This window comes from Bos taurus, chromosome 18 (genome assembly GCF_002263795.3).
Source record: "Bos taurus isolate L1 Dominette 01449 registration number 42190680 breed Hereford chromosome 18, ARS-UCD2.0, whole genome shotgun sequence".
Taxonomy (NCBI): domain Eukaryota; kingdom Metazoa; phylum Chordata; class Mammalia; order Artiodactyla; family Bovidae; genus Bos; species Bos taurus.
The window spans coordinates 25127181-25149845 of NC_037345.1; the positions used below are offsets into that span (position 1 = coordinate 25127181).

General features: G+C 54.8%; 1 protein-coding gene across 2 annotated transcripts in view; it reads left to right on the forward strand.

Moving 5' to 3' along the window:
- Window positions 1-22665, forward strand: part of CPNE2 (copine 2) — a 55222-nt gene that overhangs the window by 16145 nt on the left and 16412 nt on the right. The window contains exons 2-11 of one of the 2 annotated variants that reach the window (XM_005218746.5): window positions 6815-7032; window positions 9880-10059; window positions 12018-12092; window positions 13908-13979; window positions 15354-15437; window positions 15726-15815; window positions 16803-16901; window positions 17355-17441; window positions 19498-19557; window positions 21452-21585. In XM_005218746.5, the coding sequence (XP_005218803.1) occupies window positions 6853-7032; window positions 9880-10059; window positions 12018-12092; window positions 13908-13979; window positions 15354-15437; window positions 15726-15815; window positions 16803-16901; window positions 17355-17441; window positions 19498-19557; window positions 21452-21585 (1061 nt within the window). In that variant the 5' untranslated portion in view covers window positions 6815-6852. Of the gene's footprint in view, window positions 1-6814; window positions 7033-9879; window positions 10060-12017; window positions 12093-13907; window positions 13980-15353; window positions 15438-15725; window positions 15816-16802; window positions 16902-17354; window positions 17442-19497; window positions 19558-21451; window positions 21586-22665 lie in introns of those variants that run through there. The other variant, NM_001243331.1, reaches the window with a different exon arrangement.

Genomic DNA, 22665 nt, shown 5'->3' on the forward strand with positions numbered 1-22665 from the left:
GTAGGTCTCCTAGGACCTGAAGGTTGCTCTGATGGTTAAGCCTATGTGTCAACTTGGCTAGGCTATGGTGACCAGTTGTTCAGTTAAACAACTGTCTGATGTTGCTTTTGCAGGTGTTTTTCAGATGTGATTAGCGTTTCAATCGGTAGATTTATGTTAATCCTCCATTACGTGGGTGGGCTACATTCAATCAGAGGCCTTAAAAGAAAGGACTAAGGTTTCTCCCAGAAGAAGGAATTCAGCCCCAAGACTGCAACATAGAAACCTTGTTTAGTTTCCAGTCCGCCTGGCTTGCCCTGCAGATTTGGGACTCAAGAATGCAATATCAACTGTAACCCAAATTTCCAGCTTTGCATCTCACCCTGCAGATTTCAGACTTGTCAGCCCCCACAAATGCATGCGCTGATTCCTTAAAAGAAATCTCTCTCTATGCAGATATCCTCCTAGTGGTTCTGTTTTCTCAGGAGAACTCTAATACAGTTGCCATTTTTCTTCCTGGGTCTTCTCCTCTGGGAAATGGGGTGAAGGAGGCAACTTAGATCTGGATGCATTCAAGGCACATTCCCACCCTTAAAGCTCAGTAAACACGGCCATCAGGGCCAGTGGGGACCAGGCGTGTGGCTGGCCAACCAAGGGTTCCGGCTACCGGGGTGTCACCACCTAAGACCAGAGGCTACAGACTCAGAGGTCTGCCGAGACACAGCAGGAACTCAGCGTGTGAAGCTGGCAGGGCTTTTATGGGGACCAAGTATGATGACTGCCTCATTATGCCGAGAGCAGGCTAAACCACAGCCATCCCCGGGTGTGGTCAGCCACTGGGGGGCCATGGAGCAGGTTGGTGTTCAAAGTGTGGTCTCAGATGGGCCGCCTCAGTAGCACCCAGGAGCTTGTTGGAAATGCAGACTCTCAGCTCCCTCCCCAGACCTGTGGGCACTGGCAACTGCATTTTAACAAGATACCCCACCTACCCACCCCTCTGGGATCTGTGTGTCCTGAACCCACTGCTAGTGTCACCAGGAACGTGAAAGTATCAGTCGCTCAGTTGTGTCTGACTCTTTGAGACCCCATGACCTGGAGCCCGCCAGGCTCCTCTGTCCATGGAATTCTCCAGGCAAGAATACTGGAGTGGGTTGCCATTCCCTTCTCCGGGGGATCTTCCCAACCCAGGGATCAAACCCAGGTCTCTTGCATTGCAGGCAAAATCTTTACCATCCAAGCCATCAGGGAAGCCCTGCCACCAGGAGGGCTTGTTAAAACACAAATGCTACTCTGGGGACTCTGACTAAGCGGGTCTGTTTGGGGCCCAGGAACCTGCAGGAGGGAGGGAGGAGGCCCATCTGGGAACCATAGTTGGAGCGATGACAGTAGAGGCCACTGTGGGAACCTCTGCTGTCAGTGATCAGACCCCATTGAGCACGGTCTGCTGCCTGAATGAAGGCTCAGATGCCCTCGGGATCCTGGGGGCCATGGCCCAGGAGTATAGACCTTGAAGTGTGTGGGGTCTGAGTCTGTTATTCCCTCCCTGACCCTGCATTTACCATCCTTGGCATCTCTGAGCTTTGACTTCCGGCTGAAAAGGGGAGCCTAGGACCATGTACTCAACCAGTTTTAACCCCTGGTCCCCTTTATACGCACCATAAACCTCACACATCTGTCCCCCTGACCCCAGCCATCTGGAATCACTGCTAATAGCAGGAGCTGCAGAGTGGCATTCTAAGTGCTTCACCTCGCTTAATCCTCGATATCAATACCTGATGAAAGCGCTTTTATTGTTCCTGTTTTTTTTTTTTAAGGTTTCTGTATTTTATTTATTTATTTAATTTTGGCTGCACTGGATCTTCATTGCTGGATGCAGACGTTCTCTCGTGGTGAGAAGGGGCTGCTTCTCACTGCAGTGGCTTCTCCTGCTGCAGGGCAGGAGCTCTAGGCGCGAAGCCTCCATAGTTGTGGCCCATGGCACTTAGTTGCTCTGGGCCTGTGGAATCTTAACAGGGATGGAACCCATGGCCCCTGCATTGGTAGGCAGATTCTTAACCTCTGGACCACCAGGGAAGTCCCTGTTCCGGTTTTTTATAGAAGGGGAACAAAGACCAGAGAGGGTAAGTAACTTGCTTGAGACCACACAGCAGGTAAATGAAAGCCCCAAGGATTCAAACCCCGACAGTCTGAGTCCAGAGTCTGTGCTCTCAACTTTGGCACGGTACTATCCAGAGGACCCACTCCTGTCCTTGTAACTTCCACGACAAGAGTCTATAGAGCGTTACTTCGTGTGGTTGGCACTGAAAACAGGATTTCATTTTTCAGGTGTCAGGTTGAGCAGGCTTGTTCAGAGGGCGCACGAGGCCCCCCATTTCTGACAGGCCACCCGCTGTTGCACTTGCCCCCTGGTCTCCACCAGATGAGACTCTGCAGTGGAGGCTGCTGCCTCCACCTCCCCCCCGCTGCCTCCCCTGCCCCCTGCCATCCCTCTCCCCGCGCCTGCCCCTCGAGCCTGCCCCTCTCAGTGTCTCCCGTCACTGTCCATCTCTGAATTGGGGTTTCTGCAGGCCACCTTGGCGTCTCTTCCCCACAGTGGGTGGGGTGCATAACCCAGCTTCTGGGTCCTGAGCCACTGGGGTCAGCAGAGAGGGAGAAAGATGGTTGGGTGGCCATAGCTCTTAGCCTCAGCACCACCCTTCCCTGGCACCACTGCCCCTTCTTGAGCCTCAGTTTCTACCTCTGTGAAGTGGGACTGTGAACCCCTCTAGTGCTGGCCTCTTGGAGCAGTGATGAGGGTCCCAGGATTCAGAAAGGGCTTTGTGATCTCTTGCGTGATGTGTGCAGTGGGGCAGTGGTTGTGATTCCTCTGGGGCTGTCGGTGGCGGGGCTGGTGGGGGGGCGGTCCCTTCCTCATTCATCTGGCACCTGTTTATCCCACACCTGCCCACAGTGTAAGTGCTCTTCTAGGTGCTGGGAAAACAGTGGTGATCCCTCCCTTGTGGAATGTACACTCTAGAAGGACAGGCAGCACACAAGGCAGTTGGACAAATAGTAAAATGCTCGTACATCACATTGATCTGCAAAGAAAATGGTGTGGGGCTGAGATTACATTCGCTTGGGTGACCAGGGAAGGCCTCTGGGGGGGTGACATTAAGCTGACAACCAAGATGTGTCGTGTGAAGAAAGGCATCTCTGGCAGGGGGAAGAGCAAGTGCAAAGGCCCTGAGGCAGGAGCGAGGTTGGCACACTTGCAGAGCGGGAGGAGACCAGTGTGCTGGGGCACAGGGAGCGAGGGCGAGCATGGCATGAAGGGGAGGGTCGGGAGAGGATTTGGGTTGTGTGACCAGGAAGTGCAGGCCCTGGGAGATTTTCAGGGAGAGCTGTGGTAGCATCTGATTTGCATGTTTTTTTCTTTTAGTTAATGTATTTATTTTTGGCTGTCCTGGATCTTCGTTCCTGCTCGGGCTTTTCTCTAGTTGCAGAGAGTGGGGAGCTACTCTCCAGTTGCAGTGCTCAGGCTTCTCATGTGGTGGCTTCTCTTGTTGCGGAGCACAAGCTCTAGGCAAGCGGGCTTCAGTAGTTGTAGCTCCCGGGCTCTAGATTACAGGCTCAGTAGTTGTGGCGCACGGGCTTAGTTGCTCCGTGGTATGTGGGATCTTCCTGGATTAGGGATCTAACCTAAATGTGTCTCCTGCATTGGCAGGCAGATTCTTTACCACTGAGCCACCAGGGAAGCCCCTGCCCCCAAATTGAATGTTTCGAGACTCCCTCTGGCTCTGGTGTGGAAAAGAGAGTCTGGGGTTGCTCAGGGAGACCTGACATTGGCCAGGGGAGTGGAAGGGGCGGGATGGGGACGACGCTGGATACATCTTGTAGGTAGAACTGACCGCAGGAGTAGGATAGGGGCTGAAGGAAAGAGGGAGGCCAAGTATGATGGGTTCCTAGGTTTCTGGCTGAAACTGGAATGTTCTTAGACCTGTGGCTCAGCACCAGAGTCCGCAAATTCTGTTTTTTTCTGCTTGAAGAGTAAAATGCCTTAGAAGCCTGGGGCCAGTGGACCCTGTGGGAGCTTAAGCCTGAGTCTTGTCCATTGTTGTAGCCCAAGGTGCTCAAGGAATGTTGACTGAATGAATGAAGGGGAATTCCCAAGCCCTGCCCGCTCTCTGCCTGGCTTTCTGTAAAAAGGAATACTATCCCTTCTGTATCCCTGCCTTCCGATTCCTTCCCTGGGGCGCTGGTCACCCCAGAAGGCTTATGTCCATCTGGGCCAGGAGTCAGGACCATCCACAAGCGGGCCCGGACTCCCCAGACCCCCTCTCCAGCCCGAAGCCTCCAATTACCTGCGGGGCTCGGGGTGCGCATGGGGCGAAGCATCAGGGAGCTTTCCGCCCTGCCCAGATGCGCATGGCAGGCCCAGCCCTCCCTTAATGACACCTTGCCGCCGGCCCTCTTGCTGGAGTAGGAGGGGAGGGGGCCCGGCCCAGCCTAGGCTGTGGTTTCTTTTTCCATTGCGTCAGGACTCAGGGTCTGGCCCGCCTGCCCGCTGCCGGCTGGCACAGAGGGACCCACACTCACCCTCGCCTGCCCCCACTGCAGACACCATGTGCTCCCCGTTTCGGGCATCTAGAAGCTTCCAGCCAGAGGGTGAGTTGGGGATGGGGGACCTGCCCCTAACTGGGGGAGGAGTGCCCCTTCCCCACCCACCCATCGCTCCGGCTCTCTGGGGCCTGCGAGCTGATCCAGGTGGGGTGGCAGTGGGCTTTGAGGAGCCCCGCCCAGTCCAACCCTCCCATGGGACCTGGCCCTCCTGGCCACACCCTCAGCCAGGCTGAGCCAGTGAGGGGAAGGAGGACAGTGCAGTAACCGCGTGGTGATGGTGGCTCAGATCTGGGGGAGAGCGGAAAGAAGAGGCCCCAGTGTGATCATTTGAGTGCTTGCCTTCACACTTGTTAGTCTGGGGGCCTAAGTATATGTGTGTGTCCGTGTGTACATGCACGAGGAAGTGTGTGAACCTGGCCCCCCAGAATGAAACAGAGGTCTCTGACTTGGCAGTGGGGGCGGGGATGGAGGCCCAAGTGGCATCTTGGCTGTTAGGAAGGGAGCCTGTGAGGTGGAGAGGAGGTGGAGCTGGAATCCACCCCATCAGTGATGATGAGAGAGACGGGTATGGGCCGGGCAACCCCAGAGGAACTAGTGACCCTGGGCGCTCTGGGGCCCTCTGAGCCTCAGGTTCCCTCGGGCTTGGCTGACACCCCAGATAGCCCCCACCTGGGTTCTAGATTCCCACCATGCCCAGCAGTCCCCCTGCCCTGGCCGGAACGCCATACCTTGGCCTGGGAGTCTGGAGACTTGGCTCACGCCCTGCCTCTGCTGGTTCCTATGTGACCTTGGACAGGTGATTTCTGCTTCTGAGCCTCAATTTGCTTATCTGCAAAATGGGAGTGGCTGCCATGCTTCCCCTCCGCATCCTCCATGGGTAGGTATAAGCATAAACAGGTATTCTCTCAGCCCCTTGGCAAGATGTCCTTTTTTTAAAAAAAAAAAAAAAAAATTTATTTAGGTGCACCGGGTCTTAGTTGCAGGACACGGGATCTTTAATTGGGGCATGCAGGATCTAGCTCCCTGACCAGGAATTGAATCTGGGCCCCCTGCGTTGGGAGCGCAAAGTCTTAGCCACTGGATCACCAGGGAAGTCCACGATGTCTATGCAGGACATCACCATTCCCCGTTCTCCTCGCTGAGTCGAGGATTTGCTTGCCCCTCCCCCACAGGGCACGGCTACCCAGCTGCACAGTGAGCGGGAGCGCGACTCTCCAGCCCCTGATGGAAACTAATTTTTACACGACATGAATAAATCCTGCAGGCAAATTGCAGTGCTGTCCTGATGCTCTGGGCTCGTGTGATTGTAATGAGGTTCTAGGGACAGACGGTGGGAGGGAGGGGGCTGAGCACTGGCTTTGTCTCTGCCCAGATCCTCTGCCTGCCAGGCACACCCCGGGGCGATTTCGTATGGAGCCCCACACTCAGGCCTCCTGAGACCTGGGCCCAGGGAGAAGCTAGCGCTCAGGGAGTGGGCTGGGCCCCGGGTTGCCACTGTGACTCCATCCTTCTGCTTGGATGACAGCCACCTCCTCGCTGGCCTCCCTGCTGCCTCTCCTCTGTCTAACAACCCCTTCTCCCCACAGGGGCTGGAGTGAGCTTTTAAAAACACAAATCAGATCATGTCACCTCTCTGCTTAAAACCCTCCAAGGCTTCCATCACTCTCAGAACAAAGCCCTGGCTCCCCCTGGGAGCCTCCAGCCCACAAGACCTGGCTGCCCTCCAGGCTGGAACGGGAGCTCAGAGAGGGCTGAGGCTAGGCCATCTTCTTAACTGCCAGGCCCAGCCCTGGCACAGTTCTTGGGACTCAGCAGATGCTTGGTAAACACTCTGGAGTGAATGAGCGAGCCTCGGTGTCGCAAGGCGCCAAGGTGTCAGTTGCTCAGGAGAAGCCCAGGTTTTCCTGGCAACATGAATGGGATGCCTGTGTCCACCGTGATCTGTTACTGCCCTGACAGGAGCAACTTGGACCTGCGTGTATCTCACGGGTAAAGACAGACCAAAGCAGAGAACAACTTCAGGGACAAACTAAACACTCACCTACAGAGACTCCTTTTTCATGCATTTCATGCATTCTTTCTCCAGGCTTTGCCCCATCCCCACCCCCTTCCCCTCCCCAACCACACACGCACACTTCAGTCTCCGCATCTTGAGGGCCTGGTGGTGCCTCCCCAGGGTGTGGAGGGCCTTAGCAGATGTCTGTCCCCTCTCTGACCCTCAGCGTTGTCTCCCTAGACTGTGAGGCGCTGCTGCCGCCGCCGCTGCCAGCCCCTATGGCCTACATACCCGGTGGGGGTGCCCCAGCCTCGGGGGCGGCCCCCGTGGGCTCCCAGTACTGCGTGTGCAAGGTGGAGCTGTCGGTCAGTGGCCAGAACCTGCTGGACCGGGATGTCACCTCCAAGTCCGACCCCTTCTGTGTCCTCTTCACAGAGATGGATGGCAGGTGGATGGAGGTGAGGCCCTTTGGTGTGCGCTGCCCTGGGTGGTGGGCGACGCAGTCGTTGGGGAGCGCTCCCCCTGCCTCCCTGGGGTCAGGCCCTTAGAAGTACTTGGAGGGGGAGCTGGGGATTACCTGGAAAATTGTTATTCTGAAATGTTTATAATATTAGTTAAAATATTTATATTTGTGTTTATTATAATTCAATGGTGATGGACAGGGAAGCCTGGCATGCTGCAGTCCATGGGGTTGCAGAGTTGGACACGACTGAGCGATAGAACTGAATAATTTGTAGATTTATGTTTACATAATTTTATATTTAGTGTTTGTTATATTTTAAGTTACTGTTGATGTTTAGTCGCTCAGTTGTGTCCGACTCTTTGCGACCCCATGGACTGTAGCCCGCCAGGCTCCTCTGTCCATGGGGTTTCCCAGGCAAGAATACTGGAGTGGGTTGTGTTTTCTTCTCCAGGGGATCCTCCCAAACCAGGGATCGAACCCGTGTCTCCTGCATTGTTAGGTGGGTTCTTTACCACTGAGCCACCAAGGAAGCCCTTAGGTTACTATGCTGCTGCTAAGTTGTTTCAGTTGTGTCTGACTCTGTGCGACCCCATAGATGGCAGCCCACCAGGCTCCGCCATCCCTGGGATTCTCCAGGCAAGAACACTGGAGTGGGTTGCCATTTCCTTCTCCAATGCATGAAAGTGAAAAGTGAAAGTGAAGTCACTCAGTCACGTCCGACTCTTAGCGACCTCATGGACTGCAGCCTACCAGGCTCCTCCGTCCATGGGATTTTCCAGGCAAGAGTACTGGAGTGGGGTGCCATTGCCTTCTCCGTTAGGTTACTATAATAGATGGTTAAAAGAGAGTTTTGCAAAATGCTTGCTTCCATTTTTAAAATAACTTTCCCCACTTATTCCTCAATGAGCACAGTCAGTGAGGAGCAAAGAGAGAAACAGGGAACTCTTAGGCTTTGGTCCCGTCTCAGCGGGGGACCAAAGCCTAACAGAGTTCCCTGTTTCTGACAAGTCTCAGCTCTGTTACTCCCTGCTGTGTGGTTTTGGGCAGGTGGCTCTTCCTCTTTGAGCCTGTCTCCTCATCTGTGAAATGATTTTTTCTTTTTATGCCTACCTTGGAGAGCCTCAGAGCTGAGGATGCTGATGGTGCCACAGCCAAGGATTTCTGAGCTAGAAGACTTCAGCCTGTGGACTGGGGAAAGATGTAGCTTAAGGAAGGATACTGAGAAATGCAAACCATTAAGGCTTTCAAGGTTTAAAAATGGCTTTGTTTCCTATTCCAAAAGGGATCTATATGCATTGTAGTAAACTGAGACAATCCAGAAAATCAAAGTGGTTGGGAACTCACCTGTCAGGGAGAACCAGTTGTGAACGGTTTGGTATCCAGCCTTCCAGATAATTTTGCATGCATGTAAACTTTCCAAAATATGTCTCTTAATTTTCATAGTTATTTAACGAGGCCTCGGTGGGCATTCCCCAGAACATACAGTGGTTTACAAAGAGTTTTCACAGATGTTGGCTCCTTCTTATGATGCCAAGGAAATGGGCTGTTGACCCATTTTACAGAGGGGAAAATGGGGCCCAGAGAGGGGAGGGACTGACCTGTCTCACCCAGCACATGGTGATGCAGCCGGAAGTGAGAGTTGGGATGTGGGGTCAGCCAAGGACTGCTGGGAGAAGCCTGAGGCCTATCTGCCAGGTTTCCGGAACTCCCGCCCGGCCCCACCCCTTCCTCCCCCAGGCACCCACCTCCATCTCTCTCCCACCCAGGCCAGCCACCCTGGCTAAAAATAGCCCGGGGCCAAGACCTCTTCCATCCCTGCTGCTCTCTGGCCCTTGGAAATGGAATGGGTGGGAGGAAAAATCAACACAGCCCAGGCCCCAAAATAGACGGTCACCCAGACTCCGTGGTTTGGGGCCTCAGTGCAGAGAAGCCAGGAGGCGGGGTTCCTGTCCCAGCCCCACCAGTGGCTCCCAGTGTACGGCCCTGTCCTTCCCCAGGCCTCAGTTTCCACTCTCAATGGGGGGTGGGGGGTGCTCAGTTCCCAGTTTTGACATCCCAGGGTTCCGTGAAGGTACAAACATCTGCTTCCATGGAGGACAGGGAACCCTGACCTCACCTCCCCCTAAGTATCCCTCCTCCTCCTGTTTCTTCTCTCAGCTTCATGGAAAACATGGTTTGAAGAAAGGGTTCTCCACAACTAAAAAGGAAGCAAAGCCACAGACACTCAAACCCTTTCATTTTACACAAGTGGGAACTGAGCTTCCGATGGGAAATGAGACGCCCTCTGTCACTTAATCTTGGCAGGGACAGGGTCTGAACTCTTATCCTAGAACCTGGGCATGGAGCCAGAGCCAGTGTGTTAGAAGCTTGAAGGCTGGAGTCAGGACTGGGTTCAAATCCTGGCTGTGCCCTCTAGCTGTTCAACCTTGGGTAAGTCACTTAACCTCTCTGTGCTTCAGTGTTCTCCTATGTGAGCTGGGAGTAATGATTGCTTCAGCCACGCGGATAACTGCCCTGAGTGTCTGGCACAGAGATGGGTGTTCCATGAATAAACACCATGATTTCCTGTAGCCCAGGAAGAGGTTAACAGGGCTTCCTTAATGGCTCAGTGGTAAAGAATCTACCGGCTAATGCAGGTTTGATCCCTGGGCTGGGAAGATCCCCTGGCAAAGGAAATGGCAACCCACTCCTGTATTCCTGCCTGGGAAATCCCAGGGACAGAGGAGCCTGGAGGGCTACAATCTGTGGGGTCACAAAAGACACCACTTAGTGACTAAACGACGACAAAGAAGGGGTGAGCTGGCTACCTGACTCTGACCCCTGTTCCCTGCTCCTTTGCTAGTACGACAGGACAGAAACTGCAATCAACAACCTCAACCCCGCTTTCTCCAAGAAGTTCGTGCTTGACTACCACTTTGAGGAGGTGCAAAAGCTCAAGTTTGCCCTGTTTGACCAGGACAAGTCAAGCATGCAGCTGGAGGAGCATGATTTCCTGGGCCAGTTCTCCTGCAGCCTGGGCACGGTGAGCCGGGCCCTCCCAAGAGGACAGAGTCCGTGCAAGTTGCCTGGCTCCTAAGGATGGAGCACCTCCTAGGGAGTCTCCTGCTGCCTGCATTCCCTGGCCCCATTTTCCACACCTGCCTCTGGAGGTGGCAACACAAATGCAGACAGCCTTGGGGGCCCGCAGGCACCAAAAGGGGGAAGGAGCCAGGTGGGCTCGGGGCTGGCCTGAAGTGCTCTCATCCCAACACTGAGCACAGTGACAAAGAGGGGTGTGGGCCCCTGTGGCCAGAGCTTCTGAGTGACAGGAGCAAGCAGGTGTGGTATGGACTTCCAGGGGCAGGAGCATTGGACCAGCCACGAAGATACCCTTGGTCGTCCCACTTCCGCGGCTGGCTCACTGTGTGACCCTGGGCAACTTCCTTTCCTTCTTGGGGCTACGCCCCCCCCTCTGGCTCACTCTCTGGTGTGCTTATGGAAGTTGCAGGGCTAAGACTTCCTGATACAAGTTCTGGTCAGTGTTAACAGTTCTGGGCTCTAGGGCAAGCCCCTTCTGAGCCTCCTGTTTTACTTGGGAACAGTGATGACTGCTCTGCTCAGCCTATAGGGATAGTGGGTGAATAAAATGGGAACGGCTCCAGGAGGTTCTTGTGGAGACTGAAACGCCCTGGGCCTTCCAGGAAATGATGGTCAATGAAAAAAGCAAGGACCCGGCAGTGGCCTAAGAAGTGAGGTTGTGTCCCTCAGGGTCCCCACGATGTGTCTACACCCTCAAAGGGTAACGGAGCAGAGAGCTGAAGGACCAGTGGGCACAGCAGGAACCTACAAGGGGTGGGGAAACCTGCACAGGGCCTGACCCAAGCGGAAGCCTGGCCACCCCTGGTCTGGAGGGAGGGGCAGTGCAGGAAGTGGTATTGCCTGGGGCAGGGAAGAGCTGTCACCACCATGGGGACACCATGGGGCCTGACCCAAGCGGAAGCCTGGGGCACCCCTGGTCTGGAGGGAGGGGCAGTGCAGGAAGTGGTATTGCCCGGGGCCAGGGGAGAGCTGTCACCACCATGGGGACACCATGGGGCCTGACCCAAGCGGAAGCCGGGCCACCCCAGGTCTGGAGGGAGGGGCAGGCAGTGCAGGAAGTGGTATTGCCGGGGGCAGGGGAGAGCTGTCACCACCATGGGGAGGCCCTAGGACTGGAACCGAGGCCGATGATGAGCAGCAAAGCTTCAGCCTAGCCTTTCTTCCCTCCTGCTAGACCCCCACTGAGGGGAGGGGTGAACCCCCACAATCTAGAAGACAGGGGAGCCAGGTGATGTAGTCCACAGTGGCACAGAGAAGGCTGAGAGTGGAACTGGTGGGGAGAAAAAGCTAGCACAGGGACAGTAAGAACACGCTCACATCAGCACAAAGAAATACGAGCATTTCCCCTGAGAAACAGAGAACTGTGGTGGCATACGGAGGCAGTGAGACTGGGGGTACAGAGGCGGGTGGGAGGGAGGCTTCACAGTGTGTTCCGCTTGTCCTCCCTATATTGTACTGATCCTTGAATCCTGTGTGAATGTCACTATTCAAACCATTGAAAATACATGGAAGGAGTCAGGATTTGATCCTCTCCATCAGGGATCACACTCAGAGGGAGGTGGGGGTCTCTGGATAACTCTGGGGGAGGCGGTTACTGGCCAGCCCCTCTTCAGCAGCCTCCAGAATGTGAGCCTTCCAAGAGCCTTTTCCTGGGGGCTTGCAGGTCCTCAGGAATCGGACTGCCTGAATTCCAACCCAGCTGTGAGACCTCGGACAAGTCTCAACCTCTCTGGGCCTCAGTCGCCTCAGCTGCCCAGTGGAGCTAGCAGTGGTGGCGGTCTGTCCCCCACGGCGGGGATCCCACAGGGGGAGGTTTTAACCTGCTCCTGGCATGGAGTGTTGTGCTGCGAGCAGTGCCTGTTGAGTATTTTTCTAGCACCTCTCCCTCCTCTCTCCCTCCAGATCGTCTCCAGCAAGAAGATCACTCGGCCTCTGCTGCTGATGAATGACAAGCCTGCGGGGAAGGGCTTGATTACGGTACCAGCCCCGTCCCCCGCTCTCCATGGGCACTCTCCGCCACCGCCTTCCCCACCCCCAACCGGCGCTGCCCATTGCCCTCCCCCCATCAATGGGCCTCTTCACTGGCAGATAATAACCAGCTTTGTTTGGAGTAAAAAAGCCCAACTTACAACTTGGCAACAGGTCTCTTAGCAACGGGCTCCTGGCTCCACATATGATGCGTTGGGGCTGCCAAGCTGGGGGATGGAGGGGGACTACCAGGGGTCCCCACGGCGTCTCCCCGGGCTGGGCCGCTCCTACTCCTCCCTGCATCCCCTCCTGGCCCTGACCCTTGCTGTCCTCCCTTGGGGGGTCTTTCGGGAGGTTTCAGGAGCTCCTTGCCCCTCTTAGCTTGGCTCATGGCTGCAATGCGCAATGATTCCTCTGATACGCAAAGATTTGGTGATGCGCAATGATCCCTACGCTGCAGAGTGATTCTTGCGATATGCAGGCCCTTTGAGCAGATGAGCTCTTTGGTCCTCAGACTCTGGGAAGGCAGAGTCTGCTTCTACAGATGAGGGAACAGAAGTCCAGAGGAAAAAGTGCCCCGGGGCGGTTCAGCCAGTGAGCTTCTCTCCTGGCTTATCCCTCTTCAGAGCCTGTGACGCCAAGGAAACTGGCCGTGCTGGGAGGAGGAGGGCTGTACCTCTGTGTCTTCACTCATGAAGCCTTACTTGCCTGCTCTGGAACATTCCTGCCTCCCCACTGCCTGTGGAGCCGTGCATTCTGGGCTGGGAGGGACCCAGCAATCTCAGCTGTTTTTTTACCCGATTCATGACCATGGGCCTGAGTTCAGGCATACTAAATTCTAAGCACGAAGTGAAAGTGTTAGTGGCTCAGTCATGTCCGACTCTTTGCAACCCCATGAACTGTATAGCCCGCTAGGCTCCTCTGTCCATGAGATTCCTGGAGTGGGTAGCCATTTCTTTCCCCAGGGAATCTTCCCCGCCCCCAACTAGGGATGGAATCCGGGTCTCCTAGACTGCAGGCAGATTCTTTACTGTGTGAGCCACCAGGGAGCACTTACCCCAGGCTGTTATCCACTGTTCTGCCACTTTGAATGTCCCCTCCCAGCCTCCTCCCACCTCTTGGGGTGCAAAACCTCCCCATTTAAGTGCCTCCACTGGTCAGCTGTCCTCCACATGGAAGCCAGCCCAGAAGGACCCCACCCAGCTGGTGTGCCCTCCCCCAGCATTTCCAGCAGCTCCCCTCCAGACCTGGGTACCCACCTCTTTTGAAATAGGGGTAATGATAGGGCCTACCCTACAGGGTTGTTGAGCAAGGTCTCAGCTGGAGGGGAGGCAGGAGCGAGGGGCCTCCAGCCTGGCCTCTGTCCCTGGTTCTCCGAGTCAAATAGCTCGTTCAGCAGGTAGGGCTATCCTAGAGGTGTGGGAGGAGAGGGAGTCCTAGCCGAGAGAGCAGTGGGGGGATGAGGAGGCCTGGCAGGCTGTTCCTCTACCCAGAACCTCTCCCCAGGGCTCTAGACCATCCCTGTGTCTGATCCCCGCTTCGTCTCCCTGCACCATCTCATGCCTGTCTTGAGCTACGTTGGGGTCACTTTCTGATTCTCAGATCCAGATAAGTTATTTAGCCCCACTTTCCCCGAAGATGGCAACTGAGGTTTTAGGAAGACAAGAGGCTTATGCCAAGTCACATGGTACTACTTTTCCTCTCCCTGCCCCACCCCGGAGAATTGACTGCTAGGGCATCCCATGTCCACCCTGCCTGAAAGGAGGTCGGAGGAGGGAGTCTTGGAGACAGGTCTCAACCCCCAACTTTCCTCTGGCCTTGCAGATCGCTGCTCAGGAGCTGTCAGATAACCGGGTCATCACGCTGAGCCTGGCGGGCAGGAAGCTGGACAAGAAGGTGAGGCAGGCAGGGGAGGGGGTTCTCCATCAAGGGGCAGCAACCCTCCCCAGCTCTGGGGTTGTATGGCCTGGGACTTCCAGCCACTGCCTTCCTTGCCCCTCCAGGGACAAGTCCGTTGCACATGGCCCTGCAGGCCACTCCGAGCTAAGACTGCTTCACCACTGAGGTAGTGAGTTTCTTATCACTTAGAGGTATTCAAGGCATGACTGGAAGCCTACTCATTAGGGCTCCCCATCTCTGTAAATGCTTGGGTCTTTACAATAACCTACAGGACCCCACCTAATGCATCCATAGCCCCCAGATTCCCTGACCTCACCCCTTCCACATTCCTTGCCTTCATTCTGTTTTAGTCAAATCAGCCTCTTCACTGTCTGGGATTAAACCAGGCACCCTCCTGCCTCAGGACCTTTGCACTTGCTGTCCCTTCTGCCTGGGATGCTTTTCGCCCTGCATTTTTTCATGACTGGCTCCTCCCTCACTTTCATCAGGCCTTTGCTTATAATGTCACCTTCTAATTAAGCCTTCCCTAAAGGACTCTGCAGTGGTCCCTAACCTTCCGTCCCCCTCCTCCTTTACCTGTCTCCTTATCACTAATTGCTGCCTAGTATATATTATTATTATTTGTGGTTGTGTGTGTTCGTTGCTGCAGGCAGGCTTTCTCTAATTGCACTGAGCGGGGGCTACTCTCTAGCTGTGGTGCTGGGCTTATCTTGTTGCGGAGCACGGGCTCTAGGTGTGTGGGCTTCAGTAGTTGCGGTGTGCAGCCTTAAGTTGCTCCATGGAATCTTTCCCGATCAGGGATCAAATTTGTGTTCCCTGCCTTGGCAGGCGGATTCTTATCCATTGGACCACCAGGGAAGTCCCAATGTATGGTATTTACTCCTTTGTTTTATGTCTCCCACCTCTTGAATGTCACTTGTTATAGAGTCCACATTTTCTTAAATGGAGTTTTAAAGAACTCTTCTGCTAGGATAATTTTGCTTTTATTTTTTCAGAACCCCACTAAAATAAATTAAAATCCCATTCTGCTGGGTACCTCCCCCTGCCCTGGAACATTCTCTCTCTGACGTCCTGCCCCACCTGAGATGCTGGAATTGTAACTTCTACAGGCTCCAGGCCTCCGGCTCTCTGAGCACAAGCTCTGGTCACCCCAGGATGGGGCGGTTTCTCCTGGGGATGCTGCTTGGTTCCAGGAGGCTGCAACCGCCAGGGTCTCTGCTGAGCCCTGCAGAGGCTGAGGGGGTGGGGCCAGCAGCTCCCGCTCCTGATGCTGGGGGTGGGGTGGGGTGGGGAGACAGCTGGGCCACACCCCCACCCCATCTGAATCCGGTAGTTATGCCTCCCTCACCCACATCCTCCCGCTTCCTCCAGGATCTCTTCGGGAAGTCGGACCCATTTCTCGAGTTTTATAAACCAGGAGATGACGGCAAGTGGATGCTGGTCCACAGGACTGAGGTGGGTGTGTAGGGCACCAGGGGTCTCTGAGCCAGTGGGCCTGCAGTCTGGCCACCCTGACAGCTCAGGATGGGACCAGGCAGGCACATTCTACAGTGTCCAGGGAAACCCCTGATGGCCCCTAAGGACTTGCTCCCTCCTCATCACGGGGGTGCTCACGTCCATCCCCAAAAGTGTGGCTGTGGGTCTCTCCACCTTGCCCTCCCCCTGTCCCATTGTGTTGGCCCGATCCCAGAGCACTGCCACCCCTGGGTCCCAGCTCACCCCTACCCCCTCACTGTCGTGCAGGTGATCAAGTACACACTGGACCCCGTGTGGAAGCCATTCACCGTGCCCTTGGTGTCCCTGTGTGATGGGGACATGGAGAAACCCATCCAGGTGAGTGAGGGGGGCTGTGGGAATCCTGCTGTCCACCTTGCCAGCTCTGGCCTCACGGTCACCTGAGGCTTCCTGGGGATGCCTTGGCAAAGCTCTTTCTTATTAAGATGGAAAAAGAACCCATGGTGGGGAGGGGCAAGAGACCTGAGTCCTTGTCCCAGGTCTGCCTGACTCTCTGACTGATCTGGGCAGGGCCTTCATCTCTGTGAACCTCTTGTTTAAAATGGGAACAGAGTGACTGCCCTGTTCTTCCCGGAGGGCTGTGTGCTGCTCGCTAAGCTAATGAATGCAGAATCACCTTGGAAACAACCAAGTGTTGTCGCTGTGATGAAGATGGTGATTGCTAGTCTCTAAAAGCCCTCAGTCCTTGGGGCCGGGTCTGAGAGCAGACAGGGTGGGGCAAGGCAGCAAGGCCGTGTAGGGACCCCCAGAGGGGCACCAGGAAACTGGGTTCTGGTCCTGGCTGTCCTGCTGCCACTGTAAGACTTTGGGCCAGTTGTTCCCACTTAGAGCCTCGGTTTACCCATCAGTACAATGGGTACAGTAATTCCTGCCCTCCTTCTAGGAGTGTAATGGCAGCTAAGTTAGCATATCAAGCTGGGACTTTTGTGCCCATCTCAGGAAAAGAAGTACAAGTCTAGGGAGGACTCCAGGCCATGGCCCATGAGGCCAAGTGGGCCACAACCCAAGACAGAGTAGCAGCCCAGTGTCAGGTGTGTGGGGTGTGCAGCTTCCTGCACCAGAGGGAGGAATCTCCATTACTGGAGTGAACACCCTTTCTCCTCTTCCCAGCAATCATGGAAGGCTTCCTGTAGGAGGCAGTTCAGGAGCTACAGTCATCACCCCAAGCCAGGTAGTCAGATCTAGAGAGGGAGAGGGAGGCACCACCACTCCAAAAAAAGACATGGGGTTTGCTCAGGAAACTGAGAGGAGCTGTGAGTGCCTGCTGTAGGCAGCTCTGGGGTGACCTTGCTGGACCCACTGCAGGTTATGTGCTATGACTACGACAATGACGGGGGCCACGACTTCATCGGTGAGTTCCAGACCTCGGTGTCACAGATGTGTGAAGCTCGTGACGGTGTCCCGGTAAGATGTGCACAAGGGCATGACCCCAAGACCTCCATAGGGGACGGGGAAGGGGCAGGAGTTTTTGAATCAGGGGCAGACAGGGGCTCAGATCCCACCTCTCTGTCTTATGACCTTGAGCAAGACATTCACTCTCTCTGAGACTCAGTTTCCCCATCTGTCAAGTGGAGGCAAAAGAGTAGAGTGGGAATTACATGAGATTATACAGGTGAAGTGCATAGTGAGCCCTCGGGAGCTATCCATTTGACTCCAGGCATGAGCTGGAGCCCATGGGTGGCAGGACCAGCTCTGGGAGGCATGAGCCCAGGGTGGCAGGAACCAGTTCTGGGAGGGCTTCCTGGAGGAGGTGTGCTAACCCTTGGTCAACGCTGTAGAATAGGTTCTGGGGCCCAGGGGAGGGTCAGTCCCTGCAGAAGCCCCAGGCTGAGCTCTTTCTCCTCCTGTGTTGCACAGCGGGAGTTTGAGTGTATCAACCCCAAGAAGCAAAAGAAGAAGAAGAACTATAAAAACTCAGGGGTGATTATCCTGCGTTCCTGCAAGGTGAGCCAGCCTGGGTGGGCGTGGTGCAGGGGCAAGGTTTGGGGTCACCAGAGAGATGTCAGTGCAGAAGAGAGAGAGCACTAGGTGTGGAGCCAGCAAGTGAAGGGAAGGGAAAGTTGCTCCGTCGTGTCCAACTCAGTTTGCGACCCCAGGAACTATACAGTCCATGGAATTCTCTAGGCTAGAATACTGGAGTGGGTAGCCTTTCCCTTCTCCAGGAGATCTTCCCAACCCAGGAATCGAACCCAGATCTCCCCCATTGCAGGTGGATTCTTTACCAGATGAGCCACAAGGGAAGCCCAAGAATACTGGAGTGGGTGGGTAGTGGAGCCAGCAAGGCCTGGGTTCAAATCCTGGTTCTGCCAGTTCTGTTCTGGCTCTGAGACCTTTTGAGCTTAACCTCACTAGGCCTCAGTCTGCTCATCTGTGGAATGGAAATGTTAACATGATTAAGCATATAAAGTCTTATATCCTGTTCCTGTGCCAAAGTCAAGGAGGGCATGAGATGACCTTCCAGGGTCTCCTGGTTGGAGGGTAACTGTTGTTGTTTAGTTGCTCAGTTGTGTCCAGCTCTTCACCACCTCATGAACTGCAGTCCTCTGTCCATGGGATTCTCCCAGCAAGAATACTGGAGTGGGTTGCCATTTCCTCCTCCAGGGGATTTTCCCGACCCAGGGATGGAACCAGCGTCTCCTGCACTGGCAGGGGTATTCTTTACCAGTGAGCCACCAGGGAGGCCCAGGGTAACTGTAGGGAGTTGCTTTTCCCCAGGCTTGTCCCCTGCGTGTTCAGCATCAGAGGGGGAGAGAACACTGGGCCGGCACACCCTATCCCCTCGCAGTGACATTAGTGAGGGCTCAGGTTCCTGCCCTGTGGTGTAACTGGGGCCACCGGGGCCCACAGTGATGATGTTCACACCACTGTGGCCAGGCTGAGGCCAGGGGCCGGGCCCCCGGATGTCTGGTGGCCACATGTCTGCTGGAATCGGGTGGGATGTTAAGGAAGGCAGCACCGGCCAGGGCATCAGGAGCCCGGAACACCGGGCTTGAAGGTCCCCGTCACTTGCTCTACCAGCTGGCCGCCCCCACGCCTCAGTTTCCTCACCTGGAGACTAAGATGTACGTGAGCGTCAGTGCGGTCACAACGCAGCAGAACCCTGTGGCAGTGAAGCTGGTGGGTTGCAACATCGTGATTTCAGGTCCTTGTTTCTGAAACTTGTGTCACTCACATCCCCCTTCTGGATTTCTGGCACCCGCCTTATTATTTTTTGTATTCAGCCCCCCACCTCCTCCCATTTTGGTGTTTTTTTTTTACTTAAAAACATTTATTTTGCAAGGAAGCCTTCTAATGTCACCAATATTGGAAGGCCAGTATCCTTTGCCAAAAGGAGACAAAGACCATCCAAACTATGTTTAACAGCTTTAGTAATTTACAGCAGAAGGTCTTGATCCGGTGGCCTGGCCTCTCCCTGTTCCAAGTCGAGGTGGGTAAGAGCTAGAGAGACTTAGGGACCAAATGGCAACACATTGAGGCTTTCTTTATCATGTAATTGGGCTTTGCAGGTGGCTCAGCAGTAAAGAATCCACCTGCCAGTGCAGGAGACGAGGGTTCAATCCCTGGGTGTGGAAGATTCCCTGGAGGAGGGCACAGCAACTCACTCCAGTATTCTTGCCAGGGAAATCCCATGGACAGAGGAGTTTGGTGGGCTGCAGTCCATGGGGTCACAAAGCCTCAGACATGACTTAGTGACTAAACAGCAGCTGTCATATAATTGGTAGTTGTTACTGACTTTAGGCCCTGGGACACTGTCTGGACTTATCGTGCATCTGTGTGTGTACAGATGTTCCACCAACTGGGAACCGTTGCTCCATTGTTACAGCAGGATTTGGGTTCTGCGGTAATCAGATCAGGTGCATCTGCTTTTTGCGGCCTCCTTGACCACCATCTGGGCCCAGAGCGACAGCTCCCCAAAGGTTGTTTGTGGAGAGCATGGCCAAGTGAGGGCCAGCCCTCAGGTGTGGGGTGGGGGCCCACTGACCTCTCTGATTCCTTCCAGATAACCCGGGACTACTCCTTCCTGGACTACATCCTGGGAGGCTGCCAGCTCATGTTCACCGTAAGGTTTTCCACCACCCTACCTCACGCCACCTCTCCCCTCCCCAGTGAGGATCCTCCTGAAGGGCTTGAGCTACGACTTCAGCAGGAGCGACTTGGGATAGACTTCAGGAAGGACTTTCCCAGGGCATGGGCTGTGTCTGGCCCAGAGGAGAGGGTATGGGTGGATGGGTCTGAGTCAGGGTTTTGCTGCAGGTCAGAGCCTGGATGCTCAGCCCTGAGCATCACTGGTTAGGCTACACTTCTTCAGGAGGGAAAAAAAGCCAGTTCTTTCCCCTTTCCCTTCCTACCTTATCTGCTGCACCCTTCCCCTTGCTCACTCAGCTCTGTCCACACTGATCCTCACTGCTCCCCCACGCACCAGCTCAGCTCTGCTCCATCTTGGGGCTTTGTGTTTGCTGTTTCTCCTGCCTGGAACACTCTTCCCCAGAACCTTCTTGTGTCTGCTGCCCTGCAGGCCGTGACACAGGTCACCTCTGCCCAGGCCTCCTATTCCTCTCCGTCCCGTCTCCTGTTTTAGTAACTTTAGGGCACATGCCACTCTGAAATTTTCTCAAGTATTTTTTTTTTAATTTTCTTCTTACTTTTTGGCCACACCACGTGGCATGTGGGATCTTAGTTCCCCGACCAGGGATCAAACCCACACCCCCTGCAGTGGATTCTCAAGTATATTTCACTGTCCCTGCCCCACTAGTGACTGTGAGTGTCCTGAGTGCGGGGCTGCTGTTTTGTTTCCTCTCCACCCTCGAGGTATCACTCAGTACCCAGCATGTAGCACGTGCTTAGTAAATACTCACTGAGAGAATGAATGGTCGCTCTGCCGGTGGCCTAGAGTGTATGCCCCAGACTTGTCCCATTCCTCACCCGAAGGGAAGCCTCAGGACCAGGGGAGAACCTGCTGGGGTCCTATACTCTGCCCACTTCCCACCTAGCCTCTCTGCTCTCCATCACCACCTCTAGACCCCATGGGGGCTGGAAGTCATCTGCAGGACTCTTAGGAGGCAGGGGGTTGGTCTTGTTGACCTATAACCCTGCTAGCTGTCATAGCCCCCCTACCCTGCAGAGAGCCCAGGCCCTGCTATTCCTCCTGTGTGCCTGTGTTCACTCTGCAGACGATACCGAGCACCTCCTGTGTGCCAGGCTCCAGGCTGTGCCCCTGCAGTGGTCCCTGGCTGATCCCAACTGAGTCCTTGGGTGGCCATCTCATGCCTTGGGTCCCTCTCTGGCCTTGCCCAACCCCTCCTTGCTCCCATCCAGAGGCTGGGTTGGAAACCCTCAGGGCTGAGAGAGCAGGTGGAACTCAGTATCCTGCCCATCTGCCAGTCTCAGTCCATGTGGGGCACCTGCCTGGTGCTCTGTGCCCCACCGTGGACCTGGCTCTGGAACCATGCATCTTACCTGCAGTGAGCACCCAGTGTGACTAGATGTGCAGGCACTGCCCTACCAGCCAGCCCCAGGTCCTGGTGCCCCTTGGTGATCTGAGGGACAATGGGGAGATGGCCTGGTGTGGGGGAGAGGTGTCTGGGAAGGCTTCAGTGGGGCAGTGGCGTCTGAATTGGGCCTGAAAATTGGAGGAAAATGAAAAAATGGCCTGGCTGTTCGGGTAGAGGGAACCTCATGAATGAAGGCCTGGAAATGGAACTGTGACAGGGAAAAGGTTTGGGGCTGTACGTTGATTTTATATCACATCTAGGCAGTAGACTTTATGCTCTGGCAATAGGGAGCCACAGATGGCATTAGAGCCAGAGGAGTAACATGGTCAGTTTCCAGGTTTGGGACCATCTTATGGAAGGGGGGCCAGGGTGGGGTGATGAGTGGGGCTTCCCATGTTCCATCAGTCTCTCTGTTCCCTGGAGGCAAGATAGGGAGCTGGGGTCTCTGGCCTTTTCCTGCAGGTTGGGATAGACTTCACAGCCTCCAATGGAAACCCCCTCGACCCTTCCTCTTTGCACTATATCAACCCCATGGGCACCAACGAATATTTGTCGGCCATCTGGGCGGTTGGGCAGATCATTCAGGACTATGACAGGTATGCTTATGAAGGGCTGTGATGGTCGGCTTGGGCTCCATCCATTCCAGGAAGCTCAGCTGTCAAAGCTAGAAGGGACCCAGAGATCATCAAACCTAGGAATGGGTAGCTCAGGACATGTATGTCCTGTGGCAGACGTTGCTAATCAACTGCTGATCTCTTACCAGCTAGTCCTAGCTCCATCCTGAGATCCTTCTCCACACCGTACACCACGTAGCCAGTAAGAAAACGGGTCAAGACAGAAAATGAAACTCATTTGCTCTTGCTGCAACCTCCACTGTTAGAGCTAGAGAAGAACAGGCCTAGGGTGTGGGGAGAGAATTTATCACACAGATCAGGGAACTGGAACCCAGACATTCCGATTCCTGCACCTGCCCCCTAATGGCCTAACAGTCTCACTCCTGTGGGAAACTTCAGAGGGGCAGTGTGCCTGCATAGGCCCTCAGCCCGTGACCATGCCTCCTAGAGATCTTTGGATGGGAGGACAGTGGAGAGTCAGTAAAGGAGAGCTGTATAGAGGGTGTGACCACTGACAGGATGGGCCACATGCAAAGTTGAGAGGGCCTTGGAGTATCCAGAAGTCGCTTGAGGGTCGTGGTGTCATTTTTACAGATGGTGTTTCTCGGAACGTCCAGGTGAGAGGGTGGAATGACCAGGAGGCCAATACATGGGAAGTGGGTCCTTGAGATTTGACAGGCACAAGAGCAGGCTTGGGAAGTCTGTCTGCACTTGACCTTCTTGAGAGAGGCACCCTGAGGACCAGCTTCTGACTCCTGGGAGCTCAGGGTCTAAGCGGTGGCTGTGACCCCAGGCCACATTAAGAGAGATACAGCAAGCAGAGCAAGGGAGATGGAAGTCCCCACTTGCATCTTTGGGTGGGGAAGCCTACCATTGCTGCTCCAGAGACCATTGTATCCATCTGCCCAGACCCTTGTATTCGCTGGGCTGTCTCATGTGCATTCAGATGCAACTGGACACCTGTGCCACTCACTGAAAACCCTTTGCTTCCTTTATTTCCCTCATCTCCCCCATCATTCCTTCAGGAAATCCTTTCATAATGTACTTGAATCCAACCTCTTC